The sequence below is a fragment of the Propithecus coquereli genome, unplaced genomic scaffold (assembly GCF_000956105.1).
Source record: "Propithecus coquereli isolate 6110/MARCELLA unplaced genomic scaffold, Pcoq_1.0 Scaffold1, whole genome shotgun sequence".
Taxonomy (NCBI): Eukaryota; Metazoa; Chordata; class Mammalia; order Primates; family Indriidae; genus Propithecus; species Propithecus coquereli.
In genome coordinates, this window is record NW_012133857.1 from 2,640,700 (window position 1) to 2,659,590 (window position 18,891).

Genomic DNA, 18,891 nt, shown 5'->3' on the forward strand with positions numbered 1-18,891 from the left:
ACCTCCTCCAGTGACATCCTCAGAGGATCTTAGTTGTGGCTTCATTAGGATAAATGGAGATTTTGTTACAGGTTTTCCTGCCTGACCATAGGCTCCGACTCCCAGTGCTATGTAGTGTCTGAAATTCCAACATTAGGTTCATGCCTTTGCATGCAGATGCTCTCTCCAGGGTCCCTTTTTGAAATACAGCTCATCCTGTCTATGGGACATTGTCCTCCTGGAGAGGAGGAAGCTTTGGTGGCCCATGGGATTAGCTGATGAAAGGGGAGAAGCTGGGATGTCATAAAGAGACTGAGTAGTGTATGGGGGAGGGTGCCAAAAACCTTCATGACTTTGCCAAGAGTTGCCCCTAGCATAGACCTCCTTGGTGTCTGGTTCAAATGTAGAGTCAACATTAGTCTAGGCATCAGTAAAGGCCAGCACGAACTCAGCTGCTTGCTTCGCAGTAAGTTTGAGGATCTTCTTCCCGTGGGCCCTGACTTGAATCTGGTTGGCAGGGCTCAGCCTCTCACCGACATCTTTTAATTTTTGAGCCTGTTTCTGCCCCTCGGGCTTGTTGACTGAGGGATACTTAATGAGCCTTTTGCTCAGGCTCACCAAGCCCAGTTATCTTGATCTTATGGGGGATTTAGGAGGAAACCTCTGCCCCTACAGAGATCTGAACCTCATATCACTCCCCATTGTAACACTTTTTCATCAGAATCTATTTAATATATAGTAATAAATTTATGACCAGTATTTCCAACTAAAGTGGGTCAAAAGTCATGACTTTTTTTCCCCTTGTAAATGTTTTTGAAACTCTATTCTCATGCAGTTTGGAGTAACTTATGCAAACACCATGCCCTGATTTAGAAATCCTACTGTCTTGGCCAACAGAATGCATGTCTCCCTAATTCATTTAGAGAAAGGCTTGTTCCTTTGTTGAAGGTCTTTGGACTTTGCCCTTGTGTGGGGAGGGGCTAATGAGTTTGTGCAGTATCTTAGCCACAGAAACATTATGTAAAAGGACGAGACACCAATTTCATTCACTGGAGTGGATGGCTCAGAAATTCTTTGAAGAAGTTCAGCATAATTTCTGACATATCAACATCCTCACCCCCAAACCTATTCATCCCTTCCCAACAGGGGTGTTATCTCGGGGCCACCCCAAAGGTTTGATGTTTTCTATCTCTTGGCAGAGGGCTGAGGTGATATCATGTATGGTTTGGGTATTGCATTTAATGGAGGAATACAAGGGCATGACTCTTGAAGTCTTTGTGAAAAAAGGAGTCAAAGTAGAGTTTGCCCCTAATTTTTGGCTAATCTTTAAACTCCAGAGAGGTATAACTTTTGGTTCCTATTAGGCCATTTGACCATGACCATGACTGCATCTTGGATCCCAGAGGAGTTAGGTTTTGGCCATTTCCTCTCTTATCTATCTGGAGTTGTGGGGTGGCATTTAGGGTGAGGCTGGCAATCCACTGCAACCTAGACTGTGATATATAACCATACAAACGGTTCATCTCTGGGCTCTAACTGCCCTAACTATAATTTAGCTTAAACTGCTTCCAATTCTGTGCTTGAACCCTAAAACTGCTGGAGGAACTCAGTATTTCCCCAACCACGTTTATTTGGAGCACCTGTAGGAAGTATGCTCACTCTAGAAGACCAGAATTTCTTCTTTTAAACTTCTCATTCCTTGGGATTGGGAACCCTCATCACTCTTATCTTCAAACTTGACCTGGATCTCCTCCTCCACAAATAGCACTGGCCAGGGCCCCTACCTGCCACAAGCAGAGGCTATCAGGTTGGATTCATGGACATGCTCTGCTACTAGAGGAAAGCTCTGGGGCTTACCAGAGGACGTGGGATGGGCTTCTGGGGCTTCTTGGAGCCCAGCTTCTTCATGGCATTGTAGTACTTTTTCTGTTCCTCTGTCATGAAGATGTCCTGGCCCCCTAAGTGCAGAGAGGGCCACACTGTTGTTATTAAAGCAACAAGAACACTCAGGGGTACCAAAATCAGAACACACAGAGGACAAGGACTGTCTTAGGCTTCTCCTCTCCTCTGCAGATAGATGTGCCAAGCCCAGGATCAAGAAGAGTCTTGCAACAACCAATGACAGAGCAGTGGGACTGCGTTCCGTCTCTGACTCCCTGCCTGGGTCTCTGAAGCAAAGTTGGTTTCTTTTCTCCAGGAACTTGGAGATGCTGCCTGGACAGAATGTGGGAGGGTTTGGAACAGGACTCAAGGAGGAGTACATGTTGGTTCAAATCTGAGCCTTGGATGCAGCCTGTTCATTCCAGTTGAATTCACTGGGCTTTCAGAGCCACGGTCCCTGCCAGGGGGCAAGAGATTTCCTCAGGATCTCTGGAGAAAACACTCTGGGACACAGGCCCTCAAGCCCTTTCTGTAGAGGAGGAGCTGAGGACCATTACTGCCTCATCCTTGGGTCCTTGGTCTCAGAGAGACCTTTGATTGGTTCTCCTGCGGCCCTGCCCGTCATAATACCCTCTGTAGTACCAGAACTGGCACCATCGAAGATGTCTTCCTCCCTTAGGATTGGGTATTAGTTTTCTTTAGGGACCTTTGGACTTGCTTCATGCAAACCCTCACCTTTCATTTCCTGACATAATTTGAAAGCCACCCATCTCAATGGCAAGTTTGTGTAAATTAGTCACTGCAAATGCTGGGAAAATGGGCTGACATCTGGGAGGTTTGAGGAAAGATTTCAGAAAATTTATGGATACAAGGGGCTTCCTAAGAGGATCATCTTGGTGGGAGCCGGGGCAGTGGGTGGGGCTGTGCTAAGAATTCTGGGCAAGGAGTCAGCCCGTGCAGTTTCATGCCCAATGTGATCACTGGCTCATCCCACTTGAGAACCTAACATGGCCAGCTCTGTCTCTGGGCCTCAGTCTCTGCCTCTGTAAGATGGGAGAGAGGACTGACTGAATGATCTCAAAACGCCCCAGAGTACTGATCACACTTGTCCATGCTGTCTTGCTTCCACAGACCTGTCCTGCCCTCTTCTAATGCCCAGGACCCTGGCTGAAGATTTCCTGTAGATGAGATGCCTGCCCAATAGATACATATTCTAAATTGTAATAGTAACACTTAGCATCTATGCCCACTGTGTGTTCAGCCCTAAACTAGGTACTCTTTGTACAGGGTTTTATTTACCTCTTACTACAATTCAGAGAGTATTTATTATTAACCCCATTGAATGGATGAGAAAACTGAGACTCAGAAAGGTTTAAAATATTGCCAGCATCACCCATCAGGCAAGCAGTTGAGTCAGGAATGCAAACCCAGGTTTCAGGGTTTGTGCTATGCGACTTGTCCAAGTAACCCCTTTTCTCTCTGGATCTCAGTTTACACAAATCTAATATGGGGCCCTATCTACTTCAGAGGTAGGGAGAGTATTAAGTGAAAGGATAACATGAAAGTATTTTATACCTATAATGCCTTCATATTCTATAATTAATATTATAAATATGAGAAGTTATTTGGGATTAGGTTCCTATTAATCAGAGTCAGCATCCTTGGAGGCAAAAGCCTTCCTCCCCTTCCCAAGGAAGTTGGGATTCTGCCAGCGCTGGGACCCTGCTCTTCCTGAGGTGTCCTGATTCAGTCCTCTGGGGATCAGAGCCCCCAACAGAGCAGCAAGTGCTGGAGAATTTTTTCCCCTGCTTATATTTCCCAAGGGCTCACCTGAGACACACCCAGCATGCTTGGTTCCAGCTGGGAAGACCAAGATCACTTTGGGAAGAGTGGTGGGACCCAAGGGTGAGGATGGAGGAAGGCACTCTACTGACAGAGAAAGAAATGCAACTCTTCCAGCAGCAGCAGCAGCTGCCCAGGCACCAGACAGGAGTGAGGGCGGCAATCAGGGGGCCAAAGTGGACATTGGTGTCAAAGGCCAAAATTGTGCTTCTGATCAGGCATGAAGGGCTATGAGTAGTGTTGGCTTTAGCCATGAGGCCAGAGTGGGCCAGGGACAGGAAAAATAAGATTCACCTCTGCGGCAGAAACACCTGAGCTGCACTTATCTTTTTTTTCTGTTGATTGAAGTTGTCAATTATGACCCCAACAAAGAGATTCAGTGTGAAGAAGCCGCCAAAAATGATGAAGATGACAAAGTACATGTACATGTACACATTGTCCTCCCACTTGGGCTGCATGTTGACCTGTGACCAGACAAGGCAGAGGGGAAGGAGGGTGGGTGTCTTGTTTAGGTGCACCCTACAAGTCAGCCCTGAGACGAGGACCTGGGTGCAGGTAATTTATTTAGAGGTGATCCCAGGAAGCAGGAAGGAGGGAGTGGGAAGAATAAGCAGGAACAGGCGAAAAGCTTGTAAGGGGATGAGGTTAAGCAGACATGATTGTGGGCATGGGGTGCTCAAGCATGTGGGGCCCTCTGAGGAATTGCATAGAACACACCTCGGAATTGTGCTACCAAGGGACAGGAAGCTGGAGTATTTATCTACATACTCCTAAAACTTACTGGTAAGGGTTGCCTCTGGGGACATTAAATCCCCTGTCCTTGGGGGAGGGGCTGCTGAGCAAGCTCAGAAGCACTGAAGACAGTCTTCAGACAGAGAATCAGGAAGGCAGCCCGAGAGCGGGTGAACTCGGAGGTGGGCTGAGGGGCAGGGCCTCGACAGTGTCTGCCACAGCGGGAAGGGGTCCTTCCCCAGCAGCATCTCCCCGCCTGGCTCTCAGGACTGTACCTGAAATTCCATCTGCTTCCTTCCCATGCCTCTTTATTCTAGCCACCACTCTCGATCCCACCCCTGTCTGGGAGTGGCCTCACATACATTGTCCTCTAGAGGCTATCCGATACTTTCTTCAGTGGTGAGCACAGGAAGACCTTGAGAAGCCTGGGGAGTGTGCGTGGAAGGGGAACATGCTAAGTGGGCTGGAACACCCAACAGAGGGCCAGCTGGACACTGCTGCAGGGAGGGAGAGTGTGAGGCTGCTGGGTGATCACCCCTTCTGGTACCAGGGCCATCTTCATTTCACTTTAAACAGACTTACATGGGCAGGACACATGAAGGGGAAGGCTATAGGCACAGTGGGCTGAGACTCACCTCTCGCGAATCCACAGCTGCGTACATGATGTCCATCCAGCCTTTAAAGGTTGCCTGGAGACAAAGAGCAGAGGCCACTCAGTGTCTGCTCATCCACCTACACTGGAGCCTTCTCAAGCCATGGTGGCCCAGTGAGAGAGGGTAGGATGCCCAGCTAAGAAGTCTTGAGGGGGAATGGGCTTGGGCAGGAAGAATGAAAGTAAAGGCTCCTGGGGAGACTTGGCTAATTTCACATGATGATTTTTTTTTTGAGACAGAGTCTTGCTCTGTTGTCCAGGCTAGAGTGCCATGGCATCAGCCTAGCTCACAGCAACCTCAAACTCCTGGGCTCAAGCGATCCTTCTGCCTTAGCCTCCCGAGTAGCTGGGACTACAGGCATGTGCCACCATGCCTGGCTAATTTTTTCTATATCTTTTTAGTTGTCTGCTAATTTCTTTCTATTTTTTTAGTAGAGACAGGGTCTCGCTCTTGCTCAGGCTGGTCTCGAACTCCTGAGCTCAAACGATCCTCCCACCTGAGCCACCGCGCCCGGCCTCACATGATGATTTAAAGCAATTCCACATGTGGCTGTTTCAGAATAGAGTGGAATTAAAGATGTGGAGCCTTCCAGAATATAACATGGACTGGGTGTCTAGATGTCTGGCTCTGGTGCCAACTGCTACGAGGCTGCTCTGTGCACTTGATCAAGGCTCCCCCTCTCAGGGCTGCCATTTTCTCAACCACTTTCCTACCTCATAGACATGACGTAACAATGGGGTATCTTCCCATCTGCAAGAGGGAGAAGTTGCGAGTAGAAGACCTCCACATTCCTGTCTTCAGATTTAGCATTCTCAAGGTCTAGAAACTGAGGGTGTCCTCCAACATGTGCAGGGCATGAAAGATGTCTTATGTCTTGTACTCCTAGGCCTGTTACAGTACTTGGTGGACTGTATTTGTCTGTTTTTCTCATATAGCATCAGTGCCTGGAGTCAGTTCTGACTGTATCACCAAGGGCTGAGCACAGTGTGGGGCACACCATAACTCCTCAGAGATTATTTGTTGAATGAATGCATGAACAAACGATGGAATGCGGGAACTCCTGGGTAACTGCATGGAAAATGTATAAGTAATTGTATCAACACTTGATGAATAGAGGGCTGAATGAACAAGTGGATGAAGGCAAGGGATGAATGAATGAATGAATAGTGAAAGAAAGTGTGAATGTGTTTGACTGTCATCACTGATATTATCTATCATTACAATAGACCTAATTAGACATAATTATCATCTAGGAAATGATATAAAGTAGAAGACTGAACATGTGGCTATGCCATGCCTATTTTGTACAGATAGTATGTTCTATGTCATCACCTGATGAAATCCCATGGCAGCCCCATCCCTTTATTCTGTTCTATTAGCACACACTTGTCTAACTGCACCACTGTGAGATCACACTCATTAATAAGGTCCTCTAGCCTCATGTGTAGTCTTTAGGAATAGAGTGCTCACTGAGTGCTACTCCTTGCTAAGTCTCCATATAGCATCTTCTGGGAGACCCCAGACTCTCCATTTTATTGAGTAGCCAAAGGAATAGACATGGTTGATGTCATGGTTGACTCACCACCTGAAGAAGTGCAAGGTAACCCATTGCAACATTATCAAAGTTGACTTTCACATTGACCCAGAAGAAGTTGCTGGTGTAGTTTTGAATCACACAATCAGACTTGTTATTCACAATTGACAAAGGCACAAGAGAAAAGTCTTCCTTGGTGGTGTTGATGCACCTCCCAAACTTCCCTGCGAAGAGGTTCACGCCCATGATGCTGAAGATGAGCCAGAAGATGAGGCAGACGAGGAGGACGTTCATGATGGATGGGATGGCGCCCACCAGCGCATCCACCACCACCTGGTGGGAAAGAGAAAAGGACCTGGAACCCCCAAAATGCCCCAGTCCTCCCTGCTGGATCCCATTGTACACTCGCTCAGGCTGCTTCATGAGCCAATGGCCTTTCAATGCAACAAGTGGTTTAATTAGTGCAATAATTCAGCCTCGGAAGACCGAGAGACACTGGGCAGCTGAAGATGGGTTTAAAGCTTCTTCCCTAAATCTTATTCAGGGCAGGTTTTAGTGTCTTTCCTCAGCATTGAGGAGCTATACGAGTTTATAAATACACACATACTCATTTAGGAGTATGAGTATGTGTGTTGTATTTATAGATACAGACTTCTAGAACCTTGTTTTATTCTCCTTAAATGCAACACACAAAATACAGTTTAAAGTATACTTTGGTCAAGAATTACTGAAAACCTAGATCCATATTCACAAACTTGCTCATTTGTAAGTCAGCAAACAAGGACCCAGATATAAAATAAAATAAAGTTTAAACTATTTAAATCTTAAGCTCCTAGTGTTTGTAAAGGTACAAGTTAATTTCAAAAGTCCACTTTTGCTTGTGAAGTGGACTGCTTCAAACCAATGATGGTGAAACAAAGCAAAACCTCACTTTCTGCTCTGGGAAGCTTTTGTGATCATGAGGAAGGGACAGGGGCAATCACGAGTCCCCAGACAAGGCTCAGGCTGTGGGAAGTCATCCTGAGGGAGGCTGTGAGGGCAAGGTGGAGGCTGATAGGGATGGATGAGGAAATGTGGACAGAAGGGAGAAATCCACAGGACCTGATGACTGAGTCAGGTTGGAGAGAGGATGCATTCCAATGCACAGTGGCTGAGGTGCTGAGCTGATGTCACTGCACTTAAATGGAGTGTTAGAGGAAAGACTCATTTGTCATGGAGAGACAGAGTTCTTGGTATGTTCTGGGGATGTCGGCAATAACAACAAGAGGCAGAGTCGGGAGATTGAGATAATAGATGCATGTGGAACCACGAATCAGAATCACTTCACTAAGAGCAAAAGTGAGGTCTGAGTCCTGGTGGCTGTGCTATTTATGGGTGACAGGAAAGAGGGGCCCAAAAAGAGACTTCAAGGAGAACTAGCAGAGTTAGGGTGTGCAGCGCCACCAAAGTCAGAGCAGGAAGTGTAGATTCACAGCTGACCTTTGGAGGTGTGGCCTGGAGCTTGGGGTCGGTGGGTGTTAAGGGAGGGGGTTAAGTGGACAAGGATTACCAAATGCTGCAGATCAGAGAAGTTTTGAGATCAGTCTTACCCTCATGCCTTCAAATCGAGACAGAGCCCGCAGCGGCCGCAGGGCACGAAGAGTCCGAAGGGCTTTGATGGGAGCTATCTCAGAATAGTCCAGGACCTTCGCTGTGAGACTTGTCAGTGAGATCTGAGAGTAGGAGAGAGAGCAAATAAATCACCCTAGGGGTCCAGAAAGGCAGCTGTGGTGGAAGGAGACAGGAAATCTCTGCCCAGTTTCTCACCCCTACTTGTCTAAGCCTTCATCCTAGCTCCCACCTTATTCCAAATACCAGTGAGAGGTCTAGAAAGGGTTCAGTCCCTTTCCTTTTATTAAATATTTCATTCATCTCTCATTTAAATATCTGGACAAGAAAAACTCAGTCTATTCCCACATCACTATGTAGGTGGCCAAACTCCTGGTCTATCGGATCAATCTTCCTTTTCCTCTGGGGGAGCCAGGCCCCACCAACTTCGAAACTTGGATTGACTTTCAGACATTTGGAGAGAAGTCCCTTCATGGGGGCTATTGTGAGGGATGTAAAGTTAGTCTCAATTATATTTGCTCAGAAAGGTAGGATAGAAAGAATCTTGGTCTGGGGATGTCTAATTCCCTCTTGATCCCTGATTTTTCTGTGACCTTGGGTCAATGCCCTGCAGGCTCAGGGTACTTTCATCCCTTGTAAAATGAGGAAGTCAGACTAAGAATTCCAGAGTTCTCACAGCTCTGCAGTTCTTCAGTAAGAGTGACTGGCATGGGTCCATGAGATCTGGCTTTGATAGATATCTGAGATAAAATGACTGAGTTGTGAGCCCCTGCTGGTCTGACAGTTTTCTTTAAGTGGTGGACCAAGCACTGCAAACTACTATGGAAAAATGGTCACCCCTTCTAGGAACTTTGAAGGTGCCAGGAGGATGCCATATGTATAGGCTTGAGTCTCATGGAGGCCGTGCTGCAATCCTGTGAGGCCATAGCTACACCATGGATGGCGGGCTGAATTCAGGCTCAGCTTCTCCTGGCAGCTAGGTGGGATGTGCACAGGAATTTCAGAAAGGGAGGGCTTTTCACTGGGGTGCGAGAGCCTCAAACAATGTCCATTCTCCGAATGGAGGCTTATTCCACCAGGACAAAGAATTGGAATGGAAGAGACCCCCTTCCCCTTCACACAAGCCTCCAGACACCAGCAGGTGGTACCCAGCTGCCTGAGAGAAGGAGGTTCAGGGCCAGTTCCATGCTGGAACCTATTCAGTCTTTTGCTTAGCCCTGGGGAAGCCTGCCTCATGTGTGAAATCTGTAGCTGGGGCAGATAGGTGCTGGCACCTCTCCAACAAAGCCCACCCACCCAGGTCCAGCTCCACTCCCATAGCTCAGGCCACTCGCCACCCAACTGGTCTCCAGGCTCCAGTATTGAGTCCATCCATCCAATCTCCACTGCAAATCTGATTATGATCATGTCTCTCTCTTACTCCTAAACTTCACTGGTACTTTATCACCCTCAGACCCTCAGGGTGGACTCCACCCTCCTCGGCCTGTATGGTTACAACCTGCTTTTCCAGTTATATTTTACCCATACAGCCTACCAAGTCAAACTGTTCCCTGAACACACTTGCATCATTGCCTTCGCTCAGGGTCATCCTTTAGCTGAGATTAGCCTTCCCCGGTTCTCTTCGCACCTCTTTGCTTCTCCTCATTTCTACATTCCGCATCTAATGCCACCTCCCACATGAAGCCTTCTCAACCAGCCCTCTCCATGAGTGGAAGAAGGCTCATGTCTCTGTATCCCCAAGACACTAATTGTCCCCAACAGTGCTCACCACATCCCTGCTTATAATACCTAATACCTTATAATTCCTATCTGTGTCATGTCTGCAGGAAGACTAAAGTGTAAACACCTGGAGATAGGGAGCATTTATTTTGTGTTTTTGTCTCTTCTAGAACGCTTCATAAGACAATCCTGTATTCAGTAGTTATAAATAGACATTTGATAAACGGAAGAAAAGATAGAAGCATGTTGGGATGGACGAAAGGAAGGAAAAAAGGAAGGAAAAACAACTGGATGGAAAGTTGAAAGATGATTGGATGGAAGGATGGATTAAAGGATGCAAAGGTGGATAGGACAGATCTAATGTACAACATGAGGACTATAGTTAATAGTAGTATATTGTATTCAGGATTTTGACTAAACAAATAATTATAGCTGCTCTTGCCACAAGAAGAAAAGTGGGTAACTGTGTGAGATGATGGATATGTTAATATGTTCCACCATAGTAACTACTTAATATATATAAATATGCATATTAACATATAATATACATATTACAACATCATGTTATATACTTTAAATATACACAATAAAACTTATTTAAAAAATAAAAGATCACAGATACAAATAAATATGGATAGGAAGGTAGTTGAACAGAAGGATGAAAGAAAGAAATCAAAGAGAAAGAAAAAGTATGGAAGTAGGGAATAGTGGATGGATGAGATGGATGGGGGAAGGATGATGGCTGGGTAAAATGACTGATGAAAAGATGAAGAGTTGGATAGAAGGGAGGAATGGAAGAAATTAGTGGATTATTAGAAGGTTGATAGAATGAATGGATGGATGGATGAATGGAAGTGAAAGGGATGAATGAACAGATAAGTAGAAGAAAGAAAGGATAAATGGATGGGTTAAAGGAAGAATGGAAAGATGGAAGAATGAATGGATGGAAGGATGAATAAATAGAAGGATTCCTAGATAGAAGATGCAGGAAGTGTGGACAGAAGGTTAGATGATTGGATAGTTGGCTAGAAGCCTGAATCAAAAGATAGAAAGATATAAAAGTCAATGACCAATGAATGAATGGATGGAAGGAAGGTTAGAATGAATGGTTGGGCAGAAGGGAAGATGGAAAGAACAATGGAAATGGACAGATGGAAGAATGGAAGTGGAGAAGGACAGATGGAAGAAGTAAAGATGGATCAATGTTTGTGAGGAAGAAAAAAAGAAGAGTGAATGTTGGCCAGATGGAAGTGGGGATATATGGAAGGAAGGACAAATGGTTGGAAGGAATAATCAGTAGGAGGATGGATGGAATGCACGGGTAACCATTTAAGGTGATGAGGACTGAAACTAGTGAGACTTACACAGGCAGGAGTGACTGTGCCCCTAACACAGGTGGGGAGCCAGAAGAAAACATTTTCCCATCATTTATAAATAATTATTTTACATGCACAAAATTATCACCTGTGACTCAGATTTCAGGCCTCACAGCTAATCCCTGTGGTACAGCGGTCTGATGCTGCTAGCACACTGGTGTTAGGAAAGGAGAGAATTGCACACACAGGCCTGCCGTGGAGGACCTGCCAACATAGGAGGCTGGACAGAATGTTCTGTACTGGACTCCATCCAGCTTCAGGAGGCCAGCGCCAAATACAGACACATTTCCTGACACCTCCGATGTGCAGACTTTGGTGCTGGGCTGCTGGAATGGGGGAGGCAGAGACAAACACAGCACATGCCTCACCCTGCTTGCAGGAAGCCTCCACTACATTGCAGTGAGCAAATAACCAGGTAGCCATGGTGCAAAGCCAAGAGGGTAGAGGCCTAGACAGAGATAGAGCAGTGTAGTGGTTAAGATGAGGGAGAGATGACTCTGAGGAATCATATGTCTAAGGGTTAGTGTCCACAGATTACTGTGAGTCTAAACACATGAGCTCCAGCTCATTCTCTCTTCAAAGGGACCCTCTGTTTCTGTCAGTGCCACTGGGGGCAGCCAGTGGTACAAGCTCAGTGGTTCTCAGCCATGGTGTCTGCACACTGGCAATGCCTAGCCCCACCCGAGACCAATCAGATCAGAATCTCTGAGATAATGGTGTTTGTTCATTGTATTTTTCAGAGCTCTCCAGGTGATTCTAAAGTTCAGGGGCCGAGGACCATGGAGTCAGCAGGTGGGCAGATTCTCTGTGCTCATAGGCCACAGCTCCCCTAGGTTCAGAAGCCCTGTCCACAGAAGCAAAGCCACGAGCCCTGAGAGCCTCGTACGTCATCTCGCCATGGATGTAAACATGCAGAGGACTGCAGTGGTCTTTCTGGATGGAGGCCTAAGAGCTGGGGACTGTACTGAGGGTCACCATTGTGTCAGAATCATGTTCTGCCTGGATCTTTCTACTCACAGGTGTGCAGGGCTATTCTCAGACTCCTTATGGAGTGCTCAAAGCTTTTCTTTGGAGTAGCCCTTGAAGGCCAGCTCTCTGAGCTTCCTTTGCACTGTCTGTGGCCATTTGTCAGAAGTGGGGACCCCAAACCCATGTGTGCCCACTGAGCCACTCACGTTCACAATGAGGAAGTCCAGCCAGCACCAGGCGTTGGTGAAGTATTTTTTGAAACCATAGGCCACCCACTTGAGCAGCATCTCAAACACAAAGATAAAGGTGAACACCCTGTCGGCGTACTCCAGCAACACTTTCACCCTGGGCTTCTGGTCCAGGTAATAGTCTTCAAAGGCCTGGAAGAAAGGAGCAGAATGGCAGGCTGCCCAGATGCACAGCAAAGGGCCCAGCCAGCCCTGCCCGCAGCCCTTGTGAGCGGCTTTGGTAGCCAGCTTGCCTGTAGCATTTTGTTTCCTCTGTTCTGGGGAGGTGAGTGGGATAGTGAGATACAAGCACGACTTCCTCAGGGCCAAGTGGGAAGTGTAGCCCTGTTGATACCTTGCAGGATTGCTAAGTGCAAGTGAGAAAGGAAACCTTCTTGCACTGAATTTTGGAACCGAACCAAAGGGATGCTAACAGTGACTCAGTTTAAAAATAAAAGCATCAAAAGATATTCACAGGCAGTCCACAAAAATGAGAGAAAGAATCACCAACAAACCTCTAAAAAATGTTCCATTTCACCAGTAATCAAAGAAATTCAAATTAAAGGAAGATGCTATTTTTCTTTTATTAGACTAGTGAAGATGAAAAAGGATGGGGAAACCCCAGTGTTGGTGTGGCTGTGGGAGCTGCCACTCCTAAGTGACCAGCAGGAGTGAAAACCAGGCCAGGCTTGTGGGAGGTCAAATTGGTGATATAACTCAAAGATCTCAGAAACTGAGCAATTCTGCCTTCAAGCACTTATCCTAAGGACACTGGATGCTGTTGGTGCCCACCCAGATCCCCTTTGCGGGGCCAGTGCCCTCATCCCCCAGCTGCTGGCAGTGTTGGCTGCTAACAGCTCATGGATGCAGACGTCCCCTTTTCCTGAGGGCTTCCTTGGACTGAAGGCAACTGTGTCCACCCTAGGAAATACTTAGCAGGTTATATCTTCCCCTGGGGCAGCCCTCAGCCAGTGGCGTTGACATGCAGGTTTTCAAGAGTCCTTTTTGCCTTAATGTGGGACAACTCTGTGGTGCCCTTTGTGTTTCAGGGCTGTCCGTGGGATCAGCTACGGCTGTATTTCCTCTGAACCTACATATTTTCTTATCTTCCAGTACTGTGTACGGTACTAGGACAGGAAACTGTCCTGCATCTCTGAGGGAATATATGCAGGGCTGTCCAGTGCCTATCAGAAGTAAACCTAGGGATTGGTTGAATAAATTATGGCACATTCCTATAATGGAATATATTACAGCCATTAAATGAGATAGCATGAAAATATTTACTGAGAAATTACATAATGCATAAATGTGGCTTTATTTGTGTAATATTTACATATTCTGTGCACAGAAGGATGGGGAGAAGGTATACCAAAACCTTTTCAAAGTGAGCTTCTCTTTGAGTGATAGAATGGGTATTTTTTTCTTTACCTTTTTCTGTAATTTCCAAGTATTTTTTTTTGCACTTTGTCATGTTATTTTTAAAAAGCACTCAAAGTAAAAGCATAAAGAAGACTAAATCTGGTGCCAGCCTGTTCAGTCCCGTGGGGACAGAGCTGGGAGTGATGGGGAGAACTGTTGGGGGGCCGGGATAGGGCTGGAGCTGGAGCAGCTGCTGCAGGTCTGAGCTGCCCTGGGAAGGGAGGGGCGGCAGCAGGGGTGTGAGGAGAAGGGAGGAGAGAGAGAGAGAGAGAGAGAGAGAGAGAGAGAGAGAGAGAGAAGGCAGGGAGCGTGGAAAAGAGGAATGAGGAGAGAAGGCCGGTGAGCCAATGAGCTAACGTGCAAAGCAGCTGATCAGCAGACATGAGCTTATTGTTTCTACCCAGGAGGAAAGCAGGGAGAGGGGTGTAGGTGTGGAGAAGGCACTGCCTAGCCTCCCCTTGCCCCTGCAATTTGGCCCCTGCACTGTGCTGTAGTCCACGTGGCAACTTCAGAGGCTGCCATACCCACCCCCTGCACCAGAGATGGCAGACCAGGCCCTGCCCTCTTCTCGCCTGCCTTTGTATGATTCCACGCTCATTTTCCTTCCTTGTCCTTCACCTGTGCTCCTCCCTAAGGCCGAGGCCGCAGGCTGAGCAGTTTTGGCACCCGTCCTGGGCAATCTGGCATTTAAGTGGGTGCCCAGATAGTAGATTGTTTTCAGGGAGTAAATGACACACAAGGGGCAAGACAAGTGAAACCCCTGGGAACTGTGAGTCAGGAAAGCGGAGGGCTCTAGTCCTAATTAGCTGGGGCACCAGGCAGGTCACTTCCTGTTTTGAGGCTTCAACTTCCTCATCTACAAAATGCGGACAAGCAGAGATGGTAGTTCCCTTCCTGTGTCTATGCCGACCTTGATCTATTGGGATGAGTAGTTGGGATTGTGAAACAAGCCCAAGCCACTGTGTAGAGAGAACATTCCTTCTCTGTCCTACAGAGCCTGGCATTTGGCCAGGGGCTTAGAGAGTGTCTCCTAACTCTGAATCTTGTCATGAGACCTTGTTGTTCAAAGTGCGGTTCATGGATGGCAGTGCCAGCATCAACCGGGAGCTGGTGGGAAATGCAAGTTCTCAGGCCCCACCACAGAGCCGCTCAATCAGAACCTGCATTTTAACAAGCTCCTCAGTGGATTAAATCTTGAGAAGTGTCATTGTAATGAATTTCTGTGAGCTTTGAAGGAGTAACAGGATTTCCGTGTGGTTTGATACGACAAAGAAGGCTAGTCCTCTTTGTAGAGGACTTCAGGGAAAGTCAGTGTGTTTGGGAAGTCAGACAGTGGAAAGCCAGGGGCTTTGAGATCAAATGAGGACAAAGTTAACTTTTGTTACTGACAAGTTGGGTGACCTTGGAAAAGTCCTTTGAACCCTCTGAGGCTCAGTTTCCCCATCCGTAAAATGGAATGCATACACTCAGTCACTCAAATGCTTGCAGCCAGGTTTAACAGGCTATGACGAGGGCACCTCGGCACACCCAGCTGCTGGGAGGGGCCCTTACGCTGCGCTGCAGCTCTCCCTCTAGCCACAAGCTGGGGACTTTCAGCTCAGGGGTCAGGAGGACCCACTGATGCAGCTCCAGGGCCTTTGGATTACGGGAGATCCCATCTGGAGGGCTTCAGGGCAGGGACTGCACCTCCCCTTACCAGAGAGCCACTGCTGAGCAGGATCATGAAGATGATGAAGCTCTCGAACCAGCTGTGCTCCACGATGCGGTAGCAGGTCTTGCGCACCTGCCAGCCCGTGGCCCATGGAAACTTGGAGGTATTCACTTTACAGCAGGGACAGTGGCGAATGCATCCTGTGGGGAGAGGTGGCTGATGGTGAGTGACGGCCCATTGGGAAAAGGGGATCATTTCTGCCCCGGCCCTGCGGAGAAACTGCTCTGCTGGGAAATCCACCTACTACTCCTTTGGGAAGGATTTCTTTCCTGGAGTATGAGAGAAAAGGGATCCCTTCCAGGTGGTCCCTCAACCCAGCTCTTCAAGTTCCTCTCTGTCATTGGCCTTGCCCACTCTGGGTCCTCCCAAACCATCCTCTTCATGACTAACAGTGGTCCCTGTCCTTATGCCCACCTATACCTGGAAGACTGACAAGCCATGGGGCATGGGCCTGGTGGTGTCCAAGGGACTGATCTTCGAGCCCAAGCTGAATCGAGGGGTCACCATATGGGTGGGATGGGGCCTGAGTCCAGCCCAGCCCATCCCATGTCTAAGTGAAACTAGAAACTCAATGAAGTGGTTTTTAAAAAAATTTCTATTTAAAAAAGTTATCGAGGCCACAATTACCTTCATAGTATGAACTACTTGTTCATTCACTGCACAAATGTTTATGGGGAATGTAATGTGCCTCACTGTTCTAAACATTGAGGAAAAAGAATGATAAGATACAGATTCTGCCTTTAAGAGTTACACGAAAGATTGAGGGAAACAGACACGCCACAGCCCTCCTCTGGGTCCTTTATGGCCTGAATCAAGAGTTTTTGGTGGTATGTATGGCGGTGACTACCTTCTCTCTTTCCAGCCTCAAGAGGTCTGGTTATAACTCAGGGTGACGAGGAAGACACAGCACCTGCCTGCCGTGTCTGCCACGGCATGAGATGCAGACACTGCAGCCAGGCTGCTGCCAGTGTGGCATCTGTGTCTGATGCTGGTACCCTCCAGCCTGAGAGTGAGACAGTGAGGGGCCCTGCTTGTCCGTCCCTGTGGACCCCAGGCTACGGTCCTGGACACAGAGGTGCGCAGGTGCGTGTTTGCTGACCTGGATTCTGGTCCTTATCAACGTCAGTGTGAGGAGGCCGGCGGCCGCCCCTTTACCTTCTGTGAAGCAGTCATCTGGTTCTTCAAGGTCATCTGCCAGCTCGGGGATCTTCCTCAGGATCTCCTCGGGGTCTGGGCAGTCCACTGTGCTGCCCTCCGAGGAGCTTGTGTCATCCACTCCCTGCAGGGCAGAAGCCCAGGGCAGTGAACTCCGCTCTCCGAGGGGCCCAGGAAATCTGCACACGGTCACTGCAGGTCTGGCTGTTCAAGAGCTCCGTGGTGCAGGGGAAGCCCCTCATGGCCTGGGCCCACTGCTGGACCCATGTCTGGTGTCTCGCCAGCTGAGGCCGGGAACACTGATGCTCTCCCTGAAGCCCCAGAGACTTAGCTGTGAGAGGCTGTAAACCCCCAGGCCCCTGATGGAGAGCTGGCGATGGCCCGAGACACCGTAATTACACCCATAACGACTCTCAGCATTCTCTGGGCTTGAATATTTAATCACGGAGCAATGCTGCAGGGGCCTGCTGCCCTCCTGGCAGCTCCAGCCCTATAATGTCTCCAGATGAATTCAATTAGGAGTTGAAGCTGCTCTCGTATTAGTAAACCTGATAGCTTGGCTAATGGACCCAAATGGTGGGGCGGGTCCCCATCTGTCACTCTCAGGTCCCTCCCTGCCTAGCCAGGGTCATGGACAAGAAAACAAAAACAAAACCACAGCCAACACCCAGAAGTCGGGTAATGAAAACATTGAGTAGGGAAAACTAGCCAGGGAGTTCTTAGAACTCATAGAAGGAAACATGACATCCACGTGCAGAACGCGACAACCCTCACTCAGTGGGAACCAAGTGGTTTGTGTCCACCCATTGGCCCCAAATCCCGTCTCAGCCCACCCTCTGATCCTACCCCCGCTGTGGTCAGCCTTGCCTGAGGCACACAGCCAGTAGCTGACATTCCTCAGGCTGAAGAGCTTGATAAGTTTGGGGATGAATTTCGGCTTCCTTATCTTTGCCAAACCCAGTGCCTGTCACATAGTCAGCACTCAGCGGCTAGGTGTCAAATTAAATTCTTGAATTTAAGACAGTGATATTAAAGATACTAAACCTTAATAGACACCTCTTTCCCTATAACTTGTTTTCTTCAAAGATTTATAGGCAAAACCACAAAGTTTATTTTTACTTCCTATAAGATGATCCTAAACCCCAAATCTTCTTCCTGCTCAGTCTCTGTAAAACTGTCAGTTCACCACTCACCTATAGACAGCCTGTCCCCAGCCCCAGCCTGTTTTTGGCTAGAGAAAATGATGTGGACAGAGGAAAGCGGGGGAGAGTCACAAGGGAAGACTCACTCATGTGCCAACGCCTCCAACATTTATTTCCTGGCTCCGAAAGATTTTTGACTTTCTTTGTGTATTGTCTTTTGTTTCCTTTTTTCTTGGCTGTCATTTTCTGGGCACTTACTTCGTTTCGGGTAGGAGCTAAACATTTGACAAGCAGCATCTCATTTCAGCCTCAAAATGATCCTACCAAGTAGGCATTACCATTCAGTTTGATAGATGAAGAAACGGAGGCTCGGAGATGTTGAGGAACTGGTCCTAGGTCTCATGGCTCGTGGAGCCTCACTCTTTCTTCCCAGCCCTAACACCAGCCTGGAGTGAGATCGTGGCAATGACATGATGAAAGCTAAAATTGTATTGATTAGCCAGAGGTTGGGAGGGACTTAAACAATTCCCAGGATGAGAAATGAGATCACATGTCTGAGGCCGTCTGAATTAGCCCACCGCTTCCCCCACCCTCCAGCACCCACCCACCCATTGGTCAGTGTCTGGCTGGCTGTTCAACCTCTCCAGGAAGCTCACATACCTACCTCTGCAGCGGTCTGGGGAACATCCGCCTCTTTCCACTTCTCACCCAGGTACAGATTCAGGTCCTCAGATGACATTCCAGAGCCTGGGCTCCTGGGTGGCAGGTGGTGCTCACACCTCTCGACCTGCAGTAGCCGCTCCTGCTAGTGTGAAAGTGTCCCACCTGGGCAACTGGCCCCAGCCTTAGATGACCAGTTCTAAATTTAAAGGGATCTTGCACGTCACAGACTGCCAGAGCCAAGGACCTCATATACGCAGCTAATATACACGCATACATGCACT

The 18,891-nt window shown here is 47.9% G+C and overlaps 1 protein-coding gene across 3 annotated transcripts in view; it reads right to left on the reverse strand.

Moving 5' to 3' along the window:
* Positions 1-18,891, reverse strand: part of SCN10A (sodium channel, voltage gated, type X alpha subunit) — an 84,479-nt gene that overhangs the window by 7,042 nt on the left and 58,546 nt on the right. For 2 of the 3 annotated variants that reach the window (XM_012645934.1, XM_012645792.1), the window contains 9 exons: positions 18,612-18,752; positions 16,806-16,929; positions 15,636-15,790; positions 12,500-12,673; positions 8,211-8,333; positions 6,670-6,954; positions 5,070-5,123; positions 4,029-4,166; positions 1,837-1,941 (listed from right to left, as the gene is read on the reverse strand). In XM_012645934.1, coding sequence (XP_012501388.1) covers positions 1,837-1,941; positions 4,029-4,166; positions 5,070-5,123; positions 6,670-6,954; positions 8,211-8,333; positions 12,500-12,673; positions 15,636-15,790; positions 16,806-16,929; positions 18,612-18,752 — 1,299 coding nt within the window. The remainder of the gene's footprint in view (positions 1-1,836; positions 1,942-4,028; positions 4,167-5,069; positions 5,124-6,669; positions 6,955-8,210; positions 8,334-12,499; positions 12,674-15,635; positions 15,791-16,805; positions 16,930-18,611; positions 18,753-18,891) is intronic. The other variant, XM_012645863.1, reaches the window with a different exon arrangement.